The following is a 27098-nucleotide window of genomic DNA, read 5'->3' on the forward strand; positions in this document are numbered from 1 at the left end:
GACCGAGGCCTGTCTTCCCCTCCCAGGAGGTGTTTCCTGTAGTGGCAGGTTGGGGTGAACCCAGGCCCGCTCTCTACTCTGGGTTCTGGCCCAGGGACCCTAATGGCAGCAGCTGTTGGCAGCCAACCTTTCACTGCCAGAGTTGCTACATTTCCCTGGGCCTCTTCCCCACAGCTCCCCTGCTTCACCCTTAAGTTAGGGCTCCCTTTCCAGTGGTTTGAGGGTGTCTTCGTTACCAAGCCCTTCAGCCGCACTTCCTCTCCTCTGGCTCCCTTCGGCCTGATGAGAGTGAGCCCTTTTATAAAGGGGACCTGAATTAGAGTCAGGTGTTCACATTAGCTTAACAGCCTCACCTGACTCTTTGCAGGCCAATTGGAGTCCTGTCAACCCTAGCCTGGAGCAGCTCCTACTCTACTCAGTCAGGGATCAGAAAACTGCTTATCCAATGGCCAGTGTATCTGCCTTCAACTACTCTGCTGTACCCAACTGACCTAGGTCCATCACAATATTTATTTAGAATGTACCATGGAATCTAAACATTTGGTCTTAAGTCTTGAAAGATTATTTCCAACAGCACTGTGACCTAGTATCATGCTGGAGTATTTCTTCAGTGTCAGTTCAAGAAAGGAGTGCCACATAAATTAACACACACACACACACACACACACACACACACACACACCCTCTTCCTACTGTACTCTGGATTTCCATAGAAGTCTGCCATCCAAGTACTCATTGCTTCCACTGCTGCTTAATTTGCTAGAAACGACAATCGCAGTGATGGGGAATTTTCTGAAAAGAAGTTAGTTGCTGCACTGGTGGCAAGAAAATATTTCTATTCAAATATGGATATTCTTTATATACATCCAAACAACCACCATATACTGCAAAGTTCATTTTTTATTTCCTTATTCCACAAACTAACAAGCAGATCACCTGCCATCTACATCTTGATTAAAAAAGGTTCACCAAAAGCAGAAACAAAAAAGGCATTCTTTCATTCTCTAAAGCACACCTATGAACACAGCACAAGTTCTAATATTGATACATAAAAGCTTTTTCTGATGCAACATCATTACAATTTCTCCATTAGTTTCTTTTTAAAATTATTACACCTTAAGATATTTATATATGCTTGTATTAAACTTTGCATAATCTACCATACAGCAAGTCAATTGTAGAAGCCATTTAATAAACTAAATTAAGAAATCCCCATAAATTTAGGTTATATACAGCTGTAATGTCAAGTTCTAAATTATTTACAATCTCTCTAAACTGCAGGTTCCCAGTTCACAAAAGGATTAGTGCATTCCATGATTTCTCTTTAGATTGATTTTATGCAGGGATTAACTTGTGCTCACAATGCTCAGTAATAGTTATTAGTAAGTTAGGGTGTTGACCAGGGAAACATTTAGTAAAATCAGGGATAGAGGAGAGCCTTAGGCTAGAAAAGGAATTAATATAGGTTCTCATCTTGATTTTGTGTTGCACCACTCTGTAGACTTTAGGAACACCAGCAATTGGGGGGGAAAAAAAAAAAATAAAAAAGCTAATGAGCAGCACAAAATAGAGCAGACTTCTCAGCCATTTCATCTTTCACATAAACAGTCCTTTAACATTCCAGTTCTCACTCTCTCCATGTTTAAATTGAAAGACTTTCACCCATGAAAGCACAGGAATTTACCAGAATTGAAAAACTATGTCCAGTAAAGGATGCATTTATTTCTGAAGCTTTTGTGCATGTGGTGTGGTTGTCCAAAAGAGCCTTGTCAGGCCATCCCTTAGGCTCTGCTCATCAGGAAATGAGCAGATTTTGCATATTTGAGTGAAGACGTTGAGCAGATTCTACTGGTCTGTGGTTGATGAGTGCATGCAGGTGTTGTGGTAGCCAAGGGACTGGCGCAAAGATGAACAAAAAGGGAACATGTCAATTTATTCTGTTTTATAGTCAACAAAGGATGGAAAGGGAAATTCTGTGAATCAGGTCCTAAGATTTTCTTTAAAATTAGGTAGATTAGTACATTCCAGGTAACAAAAAATTACAGTGAACATTCAATATCTGGAATGCATATAATATACAAGTACCATTATATTACATTTATGAAGTTGTTCAGGACAGCATTTTTTTTTCCAGAACAAGCATAAAAAAGTTACAAGCTGGTTCACAATAACTTTAGGTACAATGTTATTAAAATACACTGATGTTAGTCATAAAAATATTTTACTATTTACATGTACATTGTATAAACCTTAACAATAAGAATATGCCCATTTTAGGAAGCCTTAAATGAATATTTAGGCAGATTGGCCCATGTTAGGTGCAGTACTACCTGTTTTGGTCTTCACAACCTGAAACTACTGGATACACAGTACTGTAATTGGTTCTCCACTAGAATGTTTACACTTTCTACTAGGTATTGAAGCATTTCATTAAGAAGAGCTAGTTTTATTTCCACTGTGTTTTATTTTGTTAAATCCTACTCCAAGTAATTCGGGGCATTCCGCTTGTTCTTGTGCAATTTGGTTGCATTTCCTAATAAGGCTGTAATTCATTTCATCAGTGATCACACTATCTTGCTTGTAGTCAGGATGGTTTGCAATAAACTCCCTCATCCACCGAGCAACTGTCATTAATTCTCCTGAAAGGAGAAAAACAAATAATCATATTATAGACATTTATACACTGCATTTAGCATCTGCTTTATTTAGTATATTCCATACCTGCAAGTATTTCTCATTACATACACACTTCATATTCATGAGCACGACATATGCTTCATAGTAAAGCCTAGCCACATTTAAAAAAAAATAAAAAAAATCATGAACTCACTATAGATGCATCTTGAAGGACGTACACCAAGCATACTCCCGACACAGACACTACAAGTTACACTTATCTAGAACAATCTATATCCTAGAAGTTTTACTTTCAAAATTTCAGAAGTAAAATGTCCGCTACATTTATGAACCTGCATAACAGAAACTATACCAGAACCTAAAAAAACAGAATGCATCAATAGGAAAAGCAGACAATTTAAGGCAGCAATTCTCAAACTCTTCACATAACAGCACATTTTAATAGAGGAACTGTGGCTCAGAGACCAAGTGTCAAACTATCCGTAATCACATCTCTACAGCAATTATACGTATTAAAAACAAGGAGACCCTCCAGTATAGCTCTGTCTATATTAGATATTTCCTCAGCTTTCCCACCTGTACAGTTCCACTAGTGGGAGTGCTAGGGTCAACAAACTGCTGGCACTATAAACACTGTTGTCTAACTATACCAGAGCAGGGCTAGATGACACCGTGGCTAAGGTGCTAATTTTTAATCTATGCTAGTACTCATGATGTTGCTACCTCTAATGGAACTGCACCAGTGGCAGCAATAGTAGGAAATTTGAGGAAGACTGTCTGGTGTACACAACAACATTAGCAACCAGACAGCTGCCCATGGACCACAGTTCAGGAACTTCTGACCCATTACACCCTAAGGAGGTACTGGGAACAACTAGGAAATTCCAGAGCTTGTGCCTAAAAAACTGCTAAGATACGTTAAGACACACCATGTTTTTTCTGTTATGAATTTCAATTTTTGGACATAAAAGTGTAATTTCAAACATTCAGTGTCATTTCAGTATCAAAAACACCCGAATTCTAGAATCATTGAAACATAGGACTGGAAGGGACCAGCCATCTACCCCAGTCCGCTGCACTGAGGCAGGACTAAGTGCTGTCTAGACCATGCCTGACATGTATTTCTTAAAAACCTCCAATGACGGGGATTACACAACCTGCCCAGATAAGTTGTTTCAGAGCTTAAAATACATTGACAGGAAAGTTTTTCCTACGGTCTAACCTAAATCTCACTTAAATTGCTCCAAGTCCATTGCTTCTTGTCCTGTCCTCTGTGGATAAGGAGAACAATTTATCACCCTTCTCTTAATAACAACCTTTTATGTACTTGAAGACTGTCAGAAGAATTTACTACACAAGTCTGATGTTAGTAGCACTTTAGCTTTAGAGACCAGGAGAGTGAGATGAATGGAGTTAGTTCTAATAAGGAAACAACCACAGTAGACGTCAGATGCTGAGTGCGAGAACGACTGATGGACGAGCAACATCACCACAGCCCGCCCCCCCCGCCAAAAGTTTCTGAGCAAGTTATTCTTAGAGTTTACCAAAGCAAGTATAGCAACATCTACAATTAATATAGATGTAATATTAAATTTATAATGTAGTATTTCCAGCTCCACTAAGTCCTTATTTTCATCTTATTTTTTAAAATGCCATTTAGTTACATTTAGCTATAGCATTTTCAAAAATGTGAAATTGTTCATGAGGTCATGAGTGGAGAGATTCATCTTTCAATAAGACTGAAAACCAGCCCTTAACTTTACTACTTAGGGTGGTATAGAGAGCAGGTGCACACACTATGGCATTTGCACATACAGACTCTTGTAGGTAAGTATATCTGAATACGTCCAATTTAAATAAAACGTTTAAACCTCTCCTTTTCTCAAGGTACATGGTGCACTGTAAAAAAAAACAAAACAACAAAAAACAATCAATCAATGGGCATGAAAAACCAGCCTACTACATGTAGGTCTGGTTTGACACAAGTAATTGGAATGAGTGAGGCCTCATTTCTTGGGAGACACGAATATGCAGGTGAGTGGATCATCAGGTTGGAAACAATGTCTGTCCCAGCTAAGATATGGGTGGGGGCAGGGATGGGGGGAGGAGAACACCAAAGGAGCCATTAACAGTGGTCAAGGGAACAATGGCTGAGATAAGTAGGGAAAGTAAAGATGAAGTAAAAAGTACATTGTGCATGGACACTGCGTGAACAGAGCATGCTTTACAGTGATTGTTTCACACAAAGTAACCAAGCCAAGCCCAAAACAAGTGATGTAAAGTAAATTCAATGCAATGTGTAAATGTATGAAGGAAGAGGTTTTCTGTGCAACTTTGGACACGTGGTACACCATATACCCATCCCCTATACTTGAGTCGGATCAACTCAGTGTAGCTTTGCTGTATGCCAAATAAAGCAACCTGAGACTGGAGTCAAACTGATTTCTTGGGGGAACCCAGTAGAAGAGGTCTTGGGGGATTCCCCAACACTGCATATCTGAAAAAATATTTTTTAAAAGCTATTATGAGGTAAAAATAGGAGCTTAAAGGACATTTTTTCTTTAAATAAAGTTCAGTCAGTAACTTTTGGGACCAAAGGACATAGGACTTCCTGCTTGTTTTATAAGACAGCCAAAGACAAGGCCCCATGATCTACTGCTCCATATTAATTCTAAATTATGCTGCCAGCATGATTAGCAAAATTGCTATGGACTCCAGAATTATGCAGCACTACCCCCACAGACCCACGTGTTGGTAAGGATTTGTGATTCAACAGGTGGAGAACGAGAACAGATTAATAGTATTCAGAGTTGCTACAGTAGTTAAGTCCCCTTTTACATTAGAAATTATCTAAAAGATTTGTTTAAATGGTCATACAATGGGGGGAAAAAGTCAGGAAATTCAGTCTAGTTTCTGCACCCAACATATAAAACATTAGTCATACCAGAGGCTCTCTTTTTAATTAATTTCAGGTAGTTCAAAATGGTGCATCTTGTGTCCACATCCACTTCCATGTTTTCGAGGTAAGAGTTTAGAATTGGGATTAAGCCAGGAAAGACACCATCCTGCAAGAAACAATGCATGATCAGTATAAACTCACTTGATTTAATTTATGAATAAGGAAAACAGTTCAGTGTTCCAAATATAAACTACCACCAGACCTTCCCATTGATGATTGTGTCTATGCTCATCAAGGTGTACTCTTCTGCATCTGTCTCTTTCCCAATCTGTGCTGGGCCATATCCATCTACCACAGCATTTCCACCTTATCAAAGAAGGGGGAAAAACAAAACAATTAACTTGGTGCATCTCTTGAACTGATCCTTAGCAAGTAATCTGAAAGCAGTAAGTGCAGTACCTTTACAAATATCTTTTCTGAAATAAAACATTCCCTGCCGAACAGCATCTCGTTTCTGGGCTACCTTCATATTTTCATCAACCTAGTAAAGGAAAAATCCCAAAGTTTATTTCTCAGATGCTAGAAAATGGGCACTTTATCAGAGTGTTTTGGTCTTGGAAGTTAGGATTTCTAGATATATTTCTTGTTAATTTCACTGCACTAGACCCAGTTAAATCCTACCTACAGACAGCAAGTTTTATTTAATTTCTCAAAGATTAGCATTCTGCACAGAACCACAGAGCTCCTCACTCATGAAGGTATAGTTAACTGGTCAGTAAAAATGGCAACAGTAGAATGGCACTGGCATGAACAACTTGTAATTTTAGATACAAGCTGTGTCAGCTGTAAACTCAGAGGAACATGTGTCTTGTCAGGCAAGCTTTTTTGATATTTAGGTGTAATGAAATCAGTACAGTTGGAATAAGAGGTTATGAATATTTTTTTTTAAATTGGCATTTTCTGTTTCATATTCTTCAGCTGCCAGGGCTGGAGCAGTGGATCCGACTGTTGGTCAACTCCCCCTGGATATTTTTAGTAAAAGTCAGGGATCGATCATGGACTTCTATGAATTTTTGTTTATTGCCTGCAACTTGTCCATGACTTTTACTAAAAATACCCATGACAAAATTTTAATTTAGTATAATCCAACTAACATTTTGGGTGAAAATTTTAAAATCTTAGCCTCTGAAGAGCTTCTGGGAAGATTATGCCCAAATTCTTCAATCAATACATTTATTGGGGAGTTAGTAGTAGTCCACTTTCAAGCAGCTAACATTACTCTAGCCTCTGGAAAAAGGAAGAGGATTTGCTACATTACATTTGTCTTCTTTCTCAATGTGATGCAAAAAAAACTTTCAGCAAAATTAAAAGTGATATTTAAAAAAAAAAAACTATTTTGGACACTAGGATAAAATCTTTTGTCCTCTTACTTATTTTATGATATCTTTTACTAATCAGTTTGTGTATGTTCTGAAGGGTGTCTCAAGGCTGTTTTGAAAGATTAAAAGCATTCTAGGTGTCTAAAGTATAATCCCACATGACCCAAACATAGAGATCAGTTCAAGATTAGCCCCATAATATCCTTGTTCTTACAAGTAAAAAAAAACAAGTTATGAAGGTCCATTAATTCTCTGTTGTGATATCTGCCAAACTGCTCAGATCTAGGTCTAGGTTCACTCTGTGTATGATCTGTTTTGTAGTCATAACTGGCTTTCATTAACTAATGTTCTTGCCCATGATTTATTAGGCACTTCATGTGTTTGGTGGTGCTTTATATATTGCTGGCTTGAATAGTATTTGTTCATTTCTCTCTGCATAAAATTGCATACCCATGTTATTGGGTAATTTTAAATTCCAATGTTTGCTGCAAGATTTCTTTCTGCTCCTTATTTGTGAAAACCGTATCCCCAACTTCACAAAGAGAAAGCTTCTCCTTTCAAGTCTGAAGTGAAGACTTTAAAAACAGAACATTTCACTTTAAAAAAACAAACAAACAAACCTAAAGTGGTAAAATATTAATATAAACAATAAAATGCTAATATAGATTAGGCAGGGCTGGTAGCTCTGCCTCTTATTAAGGTTGCCCAACACTTCCTATTATAAGACCCACTATTTTTCAGTTGCTTATAATTTTAGCAAATTGTTTGGTCTGAAGTTTTCCATGGTTGTGTCTGCATCAGGATACTTTTTTTTTTTCTCCCCCCTGGGGGGGTGGGTTGGGGGAGGGAGAGAATTCTGCACTTTTGACCCCTTGGCCCTGAAACCTTTTTTTAAAGGGCTTATGTGTGTGATATAGATCACTTATTCTTGAACCCTTATTATGGTATATGCAGGGCTTCTATTTTGGGAGGTTTATTAATACCATTTTCAGGGTTTATTTTTTAGCATTTTTTGAGTTTTATGTAGATGTCAAAAAAAATCAAGGGCATAAGAACAGCCATACTGGGTCAGACCAAAGGCCCATCCAGCCCAGTATCCTGTCTACCGACAGTGGCCAATGCCAGGTTCTCCAGAGGGAGTGAATCTAACAGGTAATGATCAAATGATCTCTCTCCTGCCATCCATCTCCACCCTCTGACAAACAGAGCCAGACAAATGGCTAGGGACACCATTCCTTACCCATCCTGGCTAATAGCCATTAATGGACTTAACCTCCATGAATATATCCAGTTCTCTTTTAAACTATGTATAGTCCTAGCTTTCATAACCTCCTCAGGCAAGAAGTTCCACAGGTCGACTGTGCGCTGAGTGAAGAAGAACTTCCTTTTTTATGTTTTAAACCTGCTACCCATTAATTTCATTTGGTGGCCCCTAGTTCTTATATTATGGGAACAAGTAAATAACTTTTCCTTATTCACTTTCTCCACACCACTCTTGATTTTATATACCTCTATCATATCCCCTCTTAGTCTCCTCTTTTCCAAGACGAAAAGTCCTAGCCTCTTTAATCTCTCCTCATATGGGACCTGTTCCAAACCCCTAATCATTTTAGTTGCCCTTTTCTGAACCTTTTCCAATGCCAGTATATCTTTTTTGAGATGAGGGGACCACATCTGTATGCAGTATTCAAGTTGTGGGTGTACCATGGATTTATATAAGGGCAATAAGATATTCTCCATCCCTTTTTTAATGATTCCTAACATCCTGTTTGCTTTTTTGACTGCCGATGCACACTGCGTGGACATCTTCAGAGAACTATCCACGATGACACCAAGATCTTTCTCCTGATTAGTTGTAGCTAAATTAGCCCCAATCATATTGTATGTATAGCTGGGGTTATTTTTTTCCAATGTGCATTACTTTACATTTATCCACATGAAATTTCATTTGCCATTTGGTTGCCCAATCACTTAGTTTTGTGAGATCTTTTTGAAGAAGGTCTTCACAGTCTGCTTTGGTCTTAACTATCTCGAGCAGTTTAGTATCATCTGCAAACTTTGCCATCTCACTGTTTACACCTTTCTCCAGATCATTTATGAATTAATTGAATAGGATTGACCCTTGGGGAACACCACTAGTTACCCCTCTCCATTCTGAAAATTTACCATTTATTCCTACCCTTTGTTCCCTATCTTTTAACTAGTTCTCAATCCATGAAAGGATCTTCTCTTTTATCCCATTGCAACTTAATTTACATGAGAGCCTTTGGTGAGGGACCTTGTCAAAGGCTTTCTGCAAATTTAAGTACATTATGTCCACTGGATCCCTCTTGTCCACATGTTTGTTGACCCCCTCAAAAGAAGTCTAATAGATTAGTAAGACACGATCTCCCTTAACAGAAATGATGTTGACTTTTGCACAACAATTTATGTTCTTCTATGTGTCTGACAATTTTATTCTTTACTATTGTTTCAACGAATTTGCCCAGTACTGACGTTAGACTTACCGGTCTGTAATTGCCAGGATCACCTCTAGAGCCCTTCTTAAATATTGGTATTACATTAGCTATATTCCAGCCACTGGGTACAATAGCTGATTTAAAGGACAGGTTATAAACCATAGTTAATAGGGCGAGGGGTTTTAGAGCTCTCTTTTTCTATATATTATATCATAATAAGTAATTTCTCTGTAATGTTCCCTAAAACCTTTAAACATAGTACTGTTTCAAGTAGCACGATATTAAAGAGCACTAGGGACTCTTGAGTGCAACAGCAGGGTCACATGGACCAAACAGTGCTTTAGAAATCACACTGCCGTAGTCTGCATTACTGCTCCGTGTAGACAAACTTAGATACAAATAACAATTACCAGTGTTTTTCTGGTATTTATAGGATAAACAAACATTTCTTTTTTCTTTTACCATTGTAGATGTTTTACCAGTGTTTAATGGTTAAAGATTAAAAGAAGCAGCCCTAGGTATATACAAACAAACCAGAGTGGCTAGGAAAAGGGAGTTTTCAGTGAGGGGCCTCAGCTCTGGGATGAGCTTTTCTCTTGGACCTAATTAGTCCCAAATCTACTGACTTTTGGAGCACTTTGCAAGATACATGTATATATTTGGGCTGCTGCAGAGTTTGGCCTGTGGGAAAGTCAGCTGGGTAGAGGAGCAGGGAGTTTGGCACCCTGTGGAAAATCTAATTTTGTTTCTGTAATTTACAGCAGAGGTGCCTAAAGCCTTGGAGAGTCCCCATTTTATACAATATTAATTAAAATGATACATATCCCTGTTAATATTGTACAGGGTATTAATGGTGCATCTGATCTGAGGAAAGACCACCCATTTTCATAGGAAAAATAATTGTATTTATATATGCAAACAACTCACTTGAAGATGTTTTTATTTTGATTTTTCACCTAATCCATCTATATAGTATGTGGCGTTAAACTGTATTAATCTATATTTCATCACCAGCCCCCCCACCAGATTTGATCTAGATGAAGAGGGATTTAGTGATGCAGAAATACTGTCCTTACACTTTCACTGAGAAACACTAGACCTTCTAACTAGCTTAAAGAAGCTAAAATTAAATGTACAGCACTACTCTTACCTTGGACAAAGGAATGAGAAAATCCAGTTTATATGACAGAATCACTCTGGTTAGCAATACCACAAAAACAACATACGCAGAGTTTTCAAAGTCTGTTAACTGAACCTAGACATTAAAAAATTTAAAGTTAGGTTAGTGGAATAGGATTGATAAACAAAAATAAATAGCTGCATAACAAGTTTACACAGTTTGGGTCAATTTTTCAAACAGGGTTTGCAAAAGGGTGTACACACTTCTGCATGCCCAGATTTGGGGTCTGGATGCTCAAATTCCTAATTGAGAGTCCAAGTCAGGTGTATGCCAAAATACGCATATGTGTTTGTTAATTGAACCCTCTAATACAAAACCAAAACCACAGTCCTGCACTTAAAAGGATGGCTAATCATGCAAAGAGTCTGAACCCACAGGTTATTAAAATGAAATGTCTTGAAGTTTTTAAAGTGTTAATCTAGAGAACTAAGTGACAAGACAACTATAAAATACAAGCACACATGAGAGAGAAGGGAATGCACCAAGATTTGTTTAGTACTGACAGAAGCACAAGAGAAGGAAGGCCACCAGAAACTCAATATAACATTAAAGCCTTGTTTAGAGTTGCTTTAATGTATAGGTCTGGCTTTTTCCCTCTCCCTTACTCTCATTAGTGTTCTTTACTTTGCTAATGCAAATTCCCCTGCTAGTTTCAGTCCAATATTTATTGTGCACATTTGCTTAAATGCTGTTGTCCATTTCTCTTCAGAAGAATAGCAATTCAGAGGGGACAAATCACACCATAAACAATAAGGTTTTGATACTGGATTGCAGAATGTCTCGTACTTTTCCATTTGTAACGGGATATGCTATTAAGCATATTTACTCCTTACCTCCATGGGCCTAAATTCTACTCTCCATCCAATATCTGAATTCGGAGGAGGTGGTTTAAATCTCATAGTCTGCCAGTTTGTGGACTGAATATTCTGCAAGTCACAAGTAAGATAATCTGTTAAAGCCGAGCACATTTCCATAATGCATATATGTAAAAACAAAACCGGATTCTCTTCCATCTTTCAACCAACAGCCATTCAAATGACCAAGAAACACAAGGAAGCTTGACACATTTAAAGGTGGAATGAAGAGTCATCACTCTAATGATATTATGCCACACTACCCATGAAATTCAATTTTGGACTACATCTGAATAAGGCTGCGAGTCTGTCACAGAGGTTATGGCTTTCTGGGACTGCCATGACTTCCGCACTGGTCGGCCCCCGGGGCCAGCCGCACGGTCGGCCCCGGGGCCAGCCGCACGGTCGGCCCCGGGGCCAGCCGCACGGTCGGCCCCGGGGCCAGCCGCACGGTCGGCCCCGGGGCCAGCCGCACGGGTCGGCCCCGGGGCCAGCCGCACGGTCGGCCCCGGGGCCAGCCGCACGGTCGGCCCCGGGGCCAGCCGCACGGTCGGCCCCGGGGCCAGCCGCACGGTCGGCCCGGGGCCAGCCGCACGGTCGGCCCCGGGGCCAGCCGCACGGTCGGCCCCGGGGCCAGCCGCACGGTCGGCCCCGGGGCCAGCCGCACGGTCGGCCCCGGGGCCAGCCGCACGGTCGGCCCGGGGCCAGCCGCACGGTCGGCCCCGGGGCCAGCCGCACGGTCGGCCCCGGGGCCAGCCGCACGGTCGGCCCCGGGGCCAGCCGCACGGTCGGCCCCGGGGCCAGCCGCACGGTCGGCCCGGGCCAGCCGCACGGTCGGCCCCGGGGCCAGCCGCACGGTCGGCCCCGGGGCCAGCCGCACGGTCGGCCCCGGGCCAGCCGCACGGTCGGCCCCTGGTGCCGCCAGAGCAGCAGCAATCCCAGTGGCGGCCCCGGAGGCCATTGGAACGGTGACCCTTGGAGGCCTCGGAGCAGAGGGTGGCTCTGAATCAGCCTATGCTGCTGGAGCGGGAGCCAGCTGTTGCCTCCTGGGGCCGCTAAGATTTAGTCAGGGGTATTTATAGTAAAAAGTCATGGACAGGTCATGGGGCCATGAATTTTTGTTTCATGCCTGTGACCTGTCCATTATTTTTACTAAAATTACCTGTGACTAAGCCTTACATGAGACATTATGTACACAGATTTAGTACGCCTTTTATAACCAGTTAAAACATAACAAAATTAAAGATCCACACTTACATTATTAGAATAGATTACAACTCTGCTCAACTATTTATATAAAATACAATTTATCAAATATACTACATAACATGTAGTTGCTGTACATGGCATAATAAAATGAGAGAGCACCTGATATAAAGCTATTTTATGAAAGACGACATATGGCATTGACAGTTTTCCTTACCTAGTTAACTACTGTTTGTGCCTTTATATTCTCCAATTTTTCCCTTGCTTATTTTCACTGCAATTACTAGTGTTGGTCTGTGTTTCACGAGGTTTAAAGTGAGAGCTATTATTTTTCTTGAATGAGGAATTAAACATTTTATAAGTTCATAGAAATAGGTGCATTTGTCAGTGCAATATCACAAATTGCATGTTGTAATGAACTATTTGGAACATTTGAAACTAGCTACTTTTGTTCCTAGTTCCTGCCTATGCCGCTAAATGTTTCCAATATTCCTAGCTACAAAGTACTCAGCGCTACATGATTAAGCAGTAAAATAGTGAGTATGCAATTATAACCATACATTCATTAAACTGGTATAAAACAAGATACAACCTCAAAATGATCAGATTCATTTGCATCATCTAGATGTATTTTCTCTTCGAACAAAGTCAACGGGTCTCGAATAAATAAGTGTGCAATATGTTGTGCCAAAAGATGATCAATGCCTATAAACAAAAGTTCAAAGATCATATTCACTAACAAACACCAGAGATAGTAAAGTAGGCCTTATTAAATGCCATGATGACTCAAGAGACAGGAAACGCCATACTGCTCGAGGCTACCTCAACCAAGCAATCCTAAGGAGAAGTAAAAGTGATCACCACAAAAATACATAACATGATTAAAAAGAATAGGAAGATGTACTATTTTTTGGTTGGAAGCACCAGCTGATGATCGGTATAGCTGCCATTCTTCCTCCGCTTTCTCTCTTCCACCTCAGTCTCCTGTTGACTTTGACAGTTTTGCTCGATCCAGAAGGACAAAGTATTAATGCCTTTTAAGATGTCAGCTCCTCAATTTGGAAGTTGAGGTACATTTCCCACTGCAGACCAATGGCATTACCTCTAGGCCACACTACCGCATGCTTAATGAGTGGGCATCTCCACTAAGAGTGCATAGTCAATGCAAAAGTATGGTAGATTAAAGAAAAGCTAAAGAAAACTACAAGCATAAGACTAAACTGACTCACAATGAGTGAAACACTTACCTTCCTTTACTAGATGCTCGTAGATTTCTTTATCTATTGTCAAATCAATGTCATTGTATTTTTCACCACATTCAGATAGATAACTGTCTATGGAATCATATCTGGATTTACTGATTCTATAATGGTTGTTCTTCAGTGGCTATATAATTTAAAAATAGAATATTTTAAGAGCTTGTAAACAATGTTGCCTTACTAATTACACTATTCTTAGAGAACTGTTAAACAGAAGCTGCTTTTAAACAATCGAAATTAAAGTTATTAAAATAAATTCATAGGTCTTTAAAAATAAGGAAAATCATAGTGGGCAGGTACATTGAGAGGTTCCATTAAACAAGAATCTTATGGAGTTTAAATATATTTAGCAGTTTAAAGGGTATATAATTAACAAGCTTAAAGAAAAGTAATTGTCAGTAAAAACCCAACTTTGTTTCCTCATTTATAATAATTTGAATAAAAGTCACTTCACTATATTGACTACCCTATCCTAACAGTTTAAAAGGAATTCATCTGGATAACATGGCACATTTCAAAATGGGTGGCTTGCCAAAAAAAAGTCTACTGTGACATCATGATTATATTAGTATTGATATAAACAAATATACTTGTCAGAATACAGAACGGAATTTTCTACTGGAACATTTTTATAAGTTTACATTTTTTAAAAAAAGTTGTAATTCTCTAGATGGTCTCTACTGTCCATTCTCTGTAAAAGACATTCTCTAAGTTCAACTTGGTCCTGCCTCAGTGCAGGGGGCTGGACTTGACCTCTCAAGCCCTACATTTCTGTGATTCTAAGTTCTGGTGACCATGTGCTTTAGCATTGCTGTCATGGTTTACAGTCTTATCAGACCATCTACAGAAGTACACATCATGTAATACAGGGCTACAATATATACTCTGTTTTTTAAACAAATCACCTTTTGTGTTGAGGCAAAGAAAGGGAAGCTGCAGCACCAAATGAAGAACTTCTCATGAAATTGTGTACGAGTAAAAGTGGAATCTAAATGGAATTCTATACTCAACTATAACATTTGCTACTGAGGATGCTATAACAATAATTAGGGTGAAAGTTACACCTTCAAAATCATGTGCCACAAAGACTACAATCCCTCTCCACTAAGTACTCAGGCTGTGATATTCAAAGAATATTTGAACTTGTATAACTAAAATAACCAGAAAATTGTTTAACTTTTACTCTTTAAACTAGTATTCACGTGCCTCCAATCCTCTCTCCTCTCGTGTTCGGTCATCTACTGATGCAGATATTACTCCCCAGCGACAGTCAATATCCGACACGTAGCCTCTGTAGAAGGGAGCTGCAGCACTTAATGCCATCTAAAATAAAACCCAGTCACACATGAGAACACAGGACAAAACAAAGGAACACCACCAACACAATGTAAAAAATGGTTCTTGCTACTGTTGTTCTTCGAGATGTGTTGTTCACGTCCATTCCAATCAGACGTGCGCGTGCCGCATGCATGATTGTCGAAAAGTTTTTCCCTTAGCTCCCGTTGGGTGAGCTGGGGAGCCCCCTGGAGTGGCGCCTTCCAGGTGCTGGATATAGGACCCCGCCGACCTGATCCCCCTTCAGTTCCTTCTTGCCGGCTACTTCAATCCCACCTCTGCAGTCTGAGGAGGCGGCTTGGGCAGGTCTATATCTAGGTGACTGGGAATGGCGGCATCCCGAGATCACAGACATGGAGTCCCTGGACAGGGTATCCTGGGCCTGATGGTTAGCCCAGGTGATTCAAAAAAGGCCATTGCACGGGGGGTTGCCACTGCAGCTACCAGGCCGCATGCGCATCCCTTCAGCGTCTGTCCGACCTGTGTCGACTGCACCTCGAATAATACGAGTCTGCGTCAGACTCTAAAAAGCCCGAGGTCGAGGACCATGGCAGCGTCAAAGCCCCATGTGCTGGCCACCGATGCCGTGTGGAAGAGGCAGGATCGGGACCGATGGTATGATGATGGGGACCGGTGCTGGTGATCACCTGCTGGGCTCCAGTGCTGCTTGCTGGTGCCGGTCCTGTAAAGGTCCTGGACCAGTGCTGATCCATCCTCGGTGCCAGGGAAATGGATTGCCGTGTCCCCAGTGCTGGTGTGTTCCCGCTGGACTCAGTGATGTCGTGGCAACCAGGATCGGTGCCAGGCGTGTGCTGGTCTGGTGACTGGGAGCACAGCATCATGGTGGGCTTGCCTCTGGATGGTACTGGTCTTGACTGTACCGGAGACTTGTCCCTAATAACTGGAGTCTACGCCGCAGTCATCTCTAGGAGATCTCTTGTGGCTTCAAATGTGTCTGGGGTGGAGAGTGGTTCCAACACCTCCACCTGGCACTGCCCTGCTGGAGAGTCGCTATGTGACGGACTCGATGGTGCCTTCTGGGGCGCCAGCGTCAATGGCACCGACTCTTGATGTCTGGGAGCCAGCAAAGCATCCCCTGGCAGTCCGGCAGCAATCTGAGGAGAGTGCCTTCTCTCAGTCTTTTTATGCCGCTTGTGGGGCATTGAGCAAGTAAAGTAGTGCCAGGCTGCTGCTCCCTGTTGCAGTGCCAGGGATTGCTGGTGCCAACGCACTCTCACACTGGAGTCGTCCTTTGGCCCCGAGTCGCTAACTGATGCTGGAGCACTCCGCACTGAAGTGCTTGGGCCCAAGACTTGGCAGTCTGAAGACGATGGATGAAGTGCAAATTCCATGAGCAGCTGCTTCAAATGGAAACCCCGCTCCTTTTTTGTCCTAGGTTTAAAAGCTCTGCAGATTTTGCAGCGCTCAGCCTGATGCGCCTCCTCCAGACACCTCAGGCAAGTGTCATGGGGGTCGCTATTTGGCATGGGCTGGTGACATGTGCTGCAAGACAAAGCCTTGGGCTCACGGCATCCTCCGCAGCCCAAGAAGGGGTGAGGGGATAAGCAAGATCCCGTTCACATACACCTATACTAACAACTAGAAAACTAGAAAACAAGAAGAACTAGACCAGGTAACTGCGCTAAGGAAGCACTTGCAAAGCAAGCGATTCACAGATTCCAACAGCCACCCCGGATGTTAAGAAGGAACTGAAGCAGGGTTGGGTCAGCAGGATCATATATTGAGCGCCATGAAGGTGCCACTCCAGGAGGCTCCCCAGCCGACCCGACGGGAGCTGCTAAGGGAAAAACTTTCTGACAACCATGCACACGGCACGAGCACACCTGATTGGAATCGACGTGAACAAGCACTCAAAAAAGAACTATACAGAAAGTTTACTTTTGAACTCCTGTATACACACGCCTATAAAAAATGTATTATGTACTCAGAGCCTTAACTATTATTGGGGGCAGGAGTGGGAGTGATTTTTTTTGTTTACCCCCAAGCTTCTGCTACACCAACCCTCTGCTGATGCAGGACAGCACATTTCTTCCTCAGAAGCCATTGCCATTAACCGCCCACATAGAAAGGAGGTTTATTTACCTCGTGGCTGATGTTCTCAAAATATATTGCCTCTATAGATCCATATTTAAGGAGCTACAACATGGGATCTGCAGAGATAATTTCATGATGTATAATCAAATATTGCGCTACCATACTTCCACTCCTGTCAGCAAACTTAATTTGACCAACATTTTATCTTGTTAAACTCAATGTCCAGTTATTACTGAATTGATTAGTTCACTTAGCCTACTCTAGCTTTACCAATAAATCCAAGCTGGTAGTTGGAGCCTATAATTAAGGTTGCTTAACCCTCCACATTACAAGACCCTGTGTTCGATCATTTATACAAATCTTACCAGAATTAAACCATCTGGGCTGAAATTTTTCATGCAGGATGTCTGCCTCAAGCTAAATTCTTTTGGAAAGTTTCAGCAAAAATGGTTCAGCCATTTCCATGAAAAAAGTAATACATTTCACACATGTTGAAAAATTCTTACAACCCTTTCATTGAGAAAGTCTTGTGCGTCCTTGCTTTGGAGTGGAACTTGAAATTTGGCAGGCACGTTGCCCTAATGTCAGGAATGTACTTTTTGCCAACCCTGTGAAAAATTGTTAAAATTTGTCCAAGTTAAGACTTCAGAAAAAAAAAAAAACAGTTTGCCTAACTGTACCTTTGAAAACAGGCTGCCAGAGTCACATTTGAAAATGGAACTAAAGCTCTTAACATTTTGAAAAACATTTTGAAAAAGTTACTTATAACCTTTGCCCTTCCTCACTCCCCCATTTGCTTTTACTGTTACCCTCTTGTCATGTCATGCCATGCCATGCCTAAATTGAGACTGTAAGCTCTTTGGAAAGGAGCCTTGCCTTTTATTTGTTTGCTATAAAATAAAGCCTATTTTAGTTTACCTTTTTTTTTTTTTTTAAAAAAAAGTATATCCTGTACATGTTACAAGATTATGAGAGCAAAGACATTTACGGTTTGATAAAAGTTACCCCCAAAAATAACTTCATTGACAAGACTACTGCAGCCAAACTGTTTTGTTAATTTCTGCCTACTAGTAGAATAAGGCACACATGTACTATGGCAAACAGCACGAGTTTAGATTTTTTTTTCCCAGATATACTACTGTTACTGTACAACCACCTAGTACAGCACCTTCCATTTTTGCTGAAAACAACATTTTCAAAATACTGCTAGAAAAGATTATCTGATGTACTAATTTAGTTAGGTCTTTTTTTTATAAGACATTTTAAGCTTTTTTTGCTTATTTGTTTGTTTGTTTATACAGTAAATAGAACTTTATCACCAAACGTGCTATTACTCACCACGATAGGACAGATTGTGGCTAGCTGATCATAAAGGCATCTTGCTTCGGAAATGCTGCAAGCCTGGAATGTTACCTGTTAGCAGAAGTAGGATTATTACACAAAAGCAAGTCTGCAGGCTCTAGACCATCTACTGGAACCAATGGTATTCTGAAAGTCACTTCCACTGTCTATTTTAATTTGTCCATGGACTGAGGAAAACTGATCCTTGCTGCCAGTGTTTCCAGTAGCAACCATGTCACAAACTTCAACACTTTAATGTTCATTAAAGATTTTAGGTTGCATTTTACAAGGGCACTCAGATGCTGGGGCTGTAGTTTAAATGTTAGCCAGGACCAAGAGAAACTGAGGACTAACATCTCTAATGAACATGAGCTGATAATACACCCTTTAAGCAGCATTCCAGAAGCCAACTCCCTCAAAGAAACACAGTCAGAAAGGATTATAAGTCATAGCATTTATTTGACATTACAGGTAAATTTGTTTTTAAAAGAATCCTTTAATCCAAGATCCTTTTGTGACCTCCAGCCTAATTATAGGTTATTGTAAAACTGGGGGGGAAATAGAAGTGCTTTGGTGTACTTTAAAGTTTCTGTAAAAATGTACGTTTGCCTGTATTAGAGAAAGACCAAATCACAATTGTAAGACGAAAGTGTACTACATAACTTTTAGTGCACGGTAGCAGGGTCCCCATGGCCATTTAGTGCACGGCAGGCTAGCGTGCTATAGATTCACAGCCCTGCTCGCTGTGCATCTAAGTCTCCATGTATACAAACTCCGAGTTAATTTAAAGGTTTCTTTCCTCCTGTTGCTCCACTTTAAACTTTGTGACATTACAAAACAGGGACCACACCCGAAAAAACTGTACTCTGTCACCACTTGAACTCAAGTAGCAGAGATTGCTGCACTAAGGGAGAGAGAAGGGATAAAATGGGATCCAGCTGGGGCGACCCCTCCCCCAGCACTCCACTAGACCCAGAACTGTGTAGGCAAGACCACCTCAACACCCAGGGGACATTAGCACATAGGTGGTACTTCACCCATGTGGGCTTAGGAGAAAACTGCAGAGCGGCCACCAGAAATTCCAGCTGGCAGGGGCAGAAGCAGCTAAAGCAGGGACCTTTGGGCAACAGGGAGAACTTTCTACAGTTTTGACTGGACTGCTTCTGCTCTGTGCTGACTGGCTGTTTGCTTCAACCCTCCCACACCCCCTTCCTCACAGTCTCTTTACCTCAGCTTTGCTCTACACCTTTTACCCTCTTCCCCATTTCCCCCCCACACCTTTCCCCCCTTCCTGGTTGATGGCCATTAAAACATGTTGCTTGGGAACTAATGTATATAGGTTGCACCAAATTTGGTGCTTCTTTTTATTAACCAGAAGGATACATTGTAACAGTATATATTTAAGCAAATATATAAACAATGTACATTTATTCAAATGTTTACATTTATCATTTTAGAAAATGGTGAATGACATTTATTTACTAGAAGATTAATTTTTTACTTGTGATTTGTGTCTAGCTCTATTTGGATGGAAATTCAAATTAAATTAAATATGCAAAAAAAATCAAAAAGTTTATCAAAGCATGTTTTTCATTTATAACTAACTCATTTTTAAGCAAAGTAGTATCTGCAGTTAAGTGAATAGAACTGATTGTTTCTGGTCACTATGTCCTTCACGATATTAGACTTAGTAGATCTCATCCTTTCACACCTAGTTTTTATTTATAGATTGGAAGAGATGGGGGGGGGAAACCCCAACAACCCATTTTCCTGCATTTTCAACTCCCAATTGGTTTGTTAACGTTGAATGAACTAGTCATTGAACTAAACTAATTGCAGGGTATATCTACACATCAAAGAAAAACCCACAGCTAGCTTGGGCTGCGGAGACGTTTCATTACTGTGTAGACTTCCAGGCTAAGTTTACAAAGCAATGAAACATCACCACAGTCTGAGCCCTGCGAGCTCAAGTCGGCTGACACTGGTCAGCCACAGGTTCTTCTCTGCTCGGTAGACATACCTGAATAAACTGAAATGAAGGAATTCTGTTTTCACCTGCAGAAGAGGCTACTGCTGTCAAAAGCTGGTTTAAGTCTCTCATTTCTCGACTTACAGTACTGTGTTATCAACTAATGCTCAGAACGGGATACCTGATTAATTTAATGTTACAGATTACTGTAAATGGAAGAAGTGCTTCAAGTTGATTTGACAGCAGCAGCACCAAAAAAGAAATGGTTCAGTGATACGGATTATCATTTTTGTTTATTATGCCAAAAGATGTATTGAGGTTAAGAGGTTAGCATTAAACCAGAAATTACTTGAATCCACTCGCAAGTAGTATACTCTTAGTTACATAACTACTATTAAATTACTTGAAGGTTGTAATTGTCAGCTATTACAAAATCCTTGTTTTTTACTGTGGCCGTGATCATTTTTAGGCATAAACGGGGAGACGAAGAGTACTGACTAATGGCTGAATCTTTGAACACTATCACTGGGGACCTGGTTAAACACAACACTCAGTGGCACCTTACATGCTATAATAAGTGCACCCATAAACTGATTTTGGCAAGGTTGGAGAGGAAGTACATCACGCATCAGGAAAACACTGAAGGTGTTGGGACAAGTGCCAGCTATGGCACTTATACTGGGTCCCATGACTTGTGTTTTGAGAAAAACATCGGCTTATTCTGCAGTAATCCAGAAGTCTGAAGGCATCCATTAAGCAGTTTCAACATGAGAGACAGGTGTGAAACTGAACAAAGCAGTCACTGTTAGCAAGAATGGTACTTGCAAAAATAACGTTAATTGGACACATTGTCATTTGGGTCAGATATATGACACTGCATATTACATCGAGTGCTACAATAAAGATGTGTGGCATGAAAAGCTAAAAGCAACAAACAAAAATACAGATTTTACTAGTGTAAACTCTGAGTCAGCTGGAATCCATAGATTCAGACGGTCTAATGGATGGGAAAGCGGTGGAGTTGGCTGATGCAGAAGCTAAGTATAGAGAAATATGTGCTTTGAACAGGACTGAGGAGGAACACACACTTAGCAGAAAAGCTCTTAAAGCACTTACTGAAGATAAACTGTGGGATATGGATGTAGTTTATAGGACTTCTCCAGAAGTAACTATATACCATCTAGACTTATTAGCTGCTGTTAAATGCCAAGAAGGATGAATTATTCACACTGACAACTTATTTGCATATGATGGACCAGAGCTCATTAATATCATGACAAAAGCAGTCTTCAGAGAGGAGATAGCTTAAGGTGTCAGTTGAAAGGATACTTTTCGTCATGACTTGAACGAAGCCCTCAAAACCCAAAGGTTTATCCAGGGCTCCATCAATCCATGGACTCCAATAAAGAAGTACAAACTAAAGATGCGTGCGAATACAAAGAAGAAAGTAAGGAAGAGTGAAGGTGGAAGGGAGTGTTACAGAGCTAACCACAGAATGGGTCGTTTGCTCACCTCCTGGTAGTGTCCAGATCTCAGTGTGATGTTGATTTATGTGTGACTTTGGGAAAGCACGAGTTCTCTGTCGTACCATGATTGAGGTTTGAATGTGACAGAACATATGTGCTAGGCAAAAAGCAAACTAATGCACATCTTGCACAGTCATTGAGAGCCAGCACATACGGATATGATTGGTACCTTACGCCAGCAGCGGGCTTTCAGCACAGCAATCATAGATGATATGGCCAAGGTACAAGCTCTTGACAAACCAAAAACTGTTAACACTTGCCAAGATTTGACTGAAGACTTCATTATGAGTCTACAGAGAAAACACAGTCTCATGTCTGACACGTTTTCAGAGGAATCAATTAAAAATATTACCAGAAAGAAGAAACTCCATAGATTGCTCCTATCCAATACAAATCACTGATTCTGCAAACATCTCCAATGTCACATTGAAGAAGCTACTGTCCTATATTTACATGCATACCTTGCAGGAAAAATGCTCCAGCATACAAAGAATTGCTCAAAGAATTTCATCGTCTCCTGGCATAACGAAACTGATGCCTTGAATGGTTCAGTGGAATTTCTTTGTAATTGGAGGATAACTCTAAAATTATTTTGCATGCCATCAACACCACAGAGAGAAGTGCTTACTAAACTCCAGATATTTGCACAATACACGTTCCAGTACTCTCTGTGAGATGCTACGCAAAACTTCCGCAAGATTCTGTTTTTGTGCCTCTTGCTGGGGAACAGAATTGCTGTATAACATTCAGAGATGTTTTCCTATCACTTGGAGCATTAAAAGCCACCACACTGGCAGGTTTCCAATGTGTGGATGTGACACTACTGGAAGGTTGGCTGAGAGATCAAATTATCTTACTGGAAGGCATTTGATTCATCTTCCAAAGACTTTCTCCCCACTCTGAAGGTACTTGCAATGGCTGAGACAGTCATGATTAGGTAAAAAATGCACTGGAGGTGTTCATATACCGAGTTTACCATTTGAAAACCAATATTATTATGACACTTGCTGAGCTACACTGATGAATGTTTTTTCAAGAAGCAGAAAAATGGGGCGAGGGACGGGGAGGAAATCATCATTGACGCTTTATACCTGCTACTAAGAGGGCAAATTATCAAGCAATGGAATGGCTCTGGGATGCTCAAGTGCATCACGTCATCTCTTTTACCTTTTGATCACTAACTTGCCCACAGAATGATATTTTACTATATTATGCTCCCAGACCATAATAAGACATGGATATCTACACAGCTCTCCATAACTAGGATTTTATGTAATTTTAGATGTTCTCACATATGACTGCAAATAATTACAAAACACAGAATCACTAAACAGGAAGGGACCACAAGAGGTCATCTAGTCATCTGCATTCAAGGCAGGACTAAGTATTATCTAGACCATCCCTGACAGGTGTTTGTCCAACCTGCTCTTAAAAATCACCAATGATGGAGATTCCACAACCTCCCTAGGAAATTTATTCCAGTGCTTAACCACTCTGACAGGAAGTTTTTCCTAATGTCTAACCTAAACCTCCCTTGCTGCAATTTAAGCCCATTGCTTCTTGTCCTATCCTCAGAGGTTAAGAACAATTTTTCTCCCTCCTCCTTGTAACAACCTTTTATGTACTTGAAAACTTGTTATGTCCCCTCTCAGTCTTCTCTTTTCCAGACTAAACAAGCCCAATATTTTCAATCTTCCATCATAGGTCATGTTTTCTAGACCTTTAATCATTTTTGCTGCTCTTCTCTGGACTTTCTCCACATCTTTCCTGAAACATGGTGCCCAGAACTGGACACAATACTCCAGCTGAGGCCTAATCAGTGCGGAGTAGAGCGGAAGAATTACTTCTCATGTCTTGCTTACAATACTCCTGCTAATACATCCCAGAATGATGTTTGCTTTTTTTTGCAACAGCATTACACTATTGACTCATATTTAGCTTGTGATCCACTATGACCTGCAGATTCCTTTCCGCAGTAGTCCTTCCGAGGTGACATACATAAAAGATGATAGAAAATATGGACATATTTAAAGAATTAATGCTTCATATAAATGTTTAAACACTACAAAAGGAGTCTGAATGTATTATTTCATGGATCCTTCCTAGCTGCGTTTGTAATCAGCTTTCTCCCCTCAGTGATGTGTAACTTGCTGTGAATGAGATTTTATTTTTTGTTCGTTCATTCATTCATTGTTAAGTCTTTTAATCTGGAACAAAGGTGTTTTGACAGGATTACTACAAGTACAGCCTACAGAATGCTGTGAAACAAGAAGCATTTAGAAAATTCTATTTAATTCCATGGAGACATAACATAATGATCTCTTCCTGGTTACCACAAAAGAAGCAACAACAAAGACAGAAGCTATCATCACAAAGTCAAACACACAAGAACTATCTTAGCCATCAGCCCCTTGTGCAAAATTGCTACAGTAGAGTGACACTCAGAATAAACCAAATTTAAAAGGTACTGGAGCACTGTGAAATGCCAAACTGTTTCTGTATCTTAAGTAAAATCAAATTAGTAACTAGGGAAGAGAGATGGAAAGGTACAAAGGGGAAGATTTGCTTGTTCAAGAATTACATGCCTCTTAGTAAATAATGGCAGAAAAATACCTGTGTGGATTAATTAAGAGGTTCACAGCATGGTTAAAGAAAAGAATACACCTAAAAATATCTAAGAAGAAGAAAAATTTTACACAGGTGTAAAATTTAACAAAATAGCAATGAAATTTATATTTATTTAAAGGTGCTCTGCAATTTAAAATGTTCCAGGGAGCTTTCCCGAATCCTGTTCTTAGTTCTTTGACCTCTTTCTCAAAAGTCCACCTGCAAGCTGGGTGAACTACACCCATTTTCTCAAAGTGTGGCCTGCTAAGGACGGAAGTAAGATTCTGCTTAAGGTTTTTCACCAATCCAAAAACATACTTCAGTCCTGATCTGCATGTCTTCCACACCTTAGCATGGTGGAGCTCCAAGACAAGGTGCTTGGCTAAATAAAGGGGTCTATTCAGCACAATTATCAAGACACGCAAACCCTGTTCTCCAAGCCTTGCTCTCTCCATCAATGAAGACCAAAAATGGGCCCTACCAACAATTTAATATAACCTTTTTATAAAGAAGTTAAATATTGGCAAATCATCAAGTTGCAATATAAAATTAGACAACGGTGAACTGTGGACAGTCCTTAACTGGATTTTGAGAAAGCATCATACTGTGTAAGATACAATTTGCAAATTTATAGGGAAGAGAATGTCATTGCATTATTTTACAACGTTTTGAGACTCAGATGTATTTTACCTGAAGGCAGCAGTTGCCCATTCCAAAACCCATGGCATCCATATATACATGGTCTGGTTTAGCTGCTTTTGCTGCTTCTCCATCGTCCTGAGGAAATGTTTCTATAAATGGTGATGGAGTATTCTTATCTTTAAATACTGTGAGGAAAATACAAGTATTCAGTAAGTAAAGCATCAGACATAGATCAATTACTTGAAGAAAACCACTGGCATTTACTCACTTGGTACGTTTATCACTACTTTCTCTCCTCTTCGGTGTCGAATGTTTCTTGTCAGAGTACTAAAATTTAAGCAGTTTATATTAAATGCTTTTTTCAGGAGAAACTTCCAAACATTTGTCCACTTAGCCTCTCACTCATTTTCATTTGTACTGTAGCAGATTTGGTCCTTCACAGAAGTCAATTCTACTTTTTGTGACAGTAATATCACAAGCAGAATAAAGAAGCCTATGACCTATGGGAGAATGGGATTAGGGAAATTTTGCAAAGGTTAAATCTTATGCTGTAATAAAAGCTTCAGCAGAACTACACAATATTGTTCATCTCAAATAGGTTGGCTTCATGCTCCAGTTAGATTCCAAGATGGTTGTGAGGTTTCCAAAATAAAGAATGTTGGGATTTCACTTTGAGCAGGAGTGTAATGGCTGTGCCAGGACTTAAGGGAAACAGTCCATTTTAAGGTAACTTACTGAATGATGTTAAACATGTGGTGAATTCTGCCAGCATCAGGCTAAAGTTGCTGAAATTGTGATTTACCTTTATAGGTCACCTTGACAGTAAATATGCAACATTACATCTTTGTCTATGTCCCTGGGACTTGTACAGCAATTATTCACATAGCTCTGCATTCCACTTACACAATTTTATTATAGTGTATTAAATATATACATAAAGAGTTGTTCTTCTTTCTCCTCCAAACTCACTCTTACCTAAATCTAGGATGTTTGTTGATGGCTTCATCTGGAAAGAAGAGAGACTTTGAAGCACCTCCTTCTACTGGCATTGGCTCACATTCCGGTAGCGTAAATCCTGGACATCCTAATCTATAGATGACAATTTGAGTAAGTCATAAATTAAATAGATTATATTTTATGTTATTAAATGCACTATGGTTAGGTGAGACTTTGATCTTAATAGACAAAGGAATAAAAATGGTGAAAAAAATATATTTACCGTAGGCAATTCTAAGGCACTTTTCAGTGTTACCTAATCACCAGTAGTCATTAACAAAGAAAGGGGACTAATGACCTTTTAATAGTGGTTGCCAACATTTGCCAACAATTACCACAGTTTTAGACTGTGGTTGCAATAAGTGGAATTTCATACCGCTATGCGTTAATGGATGGTAAATGCTCACATTTTAATGGCAAACACTAAAAGAAGCTTTAGAAAATTAGTCCTCATGTATGTCATAGTATGCATTAGCACTCGTGATTATTAAAAGTGAAATGCAATGACATTCTCTGTCCTCAACTGCTCCTTTTTACAGTACTGTTTAATTCAAATCCCTAAAGTAATCTGTTTCAGTAGTGTTTACAATAGTTTACTTGTTATTGCTAGAGGGACAAAGTCAACCTGAAAACCAGTCAATTTCAGAAGAGTAAGTAGTAGTTTCTGATACTACATATTTTCCAGGACACCCTGCCAATTTGTGATTTTACAAATTAAAAATGTTCTTCTCCCACTGCTGTATGAAACATTCAC

At 40.1% G+C, this 27098-nt stretch overlaps 1 protein-coding gene across 4 annotated transcripts in view; it reads right to left on the reverse strand.

Moving 5' to 3' along the window:
- Nucleotides 1-882: 882 nt before the first annotated feature.
- The window catches only part of GCLC (glutamate-cysteine ligase catalytic subunit), a 56824-nt gene continuing 30608 nt past the window's right edge, over nt 883-27098 (reverse strand). For all 4 annotated transcript variants that reach the window (XM_038393684.2, XM_043510373.1, XM_043510372.1 and 1 more), the window contains 13 exons: nt 26324-26437; nt 25617-25675; nt 25397-25533; nt 18602-18676; nt 15080-15196; nt 13862-14000; nt 13207-13319; nt 11388-11480; nt 10525-10629; nt 5996-6077; nt 5799-5902; nt 5582-5702; nt 883-2639 (listed from right to left, as the gene is read on the reverse strand). In XM_038393684.2, coding sequence (XP_038249612.1) covers nt 2431-2639; nt 5582-5702; nt 5799-5902; nt 5996-6077; nt 10525-10629; nt 11388-11480; nt 13207-13319; nt 13862-14000; nt 15080-15196; nt 18602-18676; nt 25397-25533; nt 25617-25675; nt 26324-26437 — 1468 coding nt within the window. In that variant the 3' untranslated portion in view covers nt 883-2430. The remainder of the gene's footprint in view (nt 2640-5581; nt 5703-5798; nt 5903-5995; nt 6078-10524; nt 10630-11387; nt 11481-13206; nt 13320-13861; nt 14001-15079; nt 15197-18601; nt 18677-25396; nt 25534-25616; nt 25676-26323; nt 26438-27098) is intronic.

The sequence above is a fragment of the Dermochelys coriacea genome, chromosome 3 (genome assembly GCF_009764565.3).
Source record: "Dermochelys coriacea isolate rDerCor1 chromosome 3, rDerCor1.pri.v4, whole genome shotgun sequence".
NCBI classification, from domain to species: Eukaryota; Metazoa; Chordata; order Testudines; family Dermochelyidae; genus Dermochelys; species Dermochelys coriacea.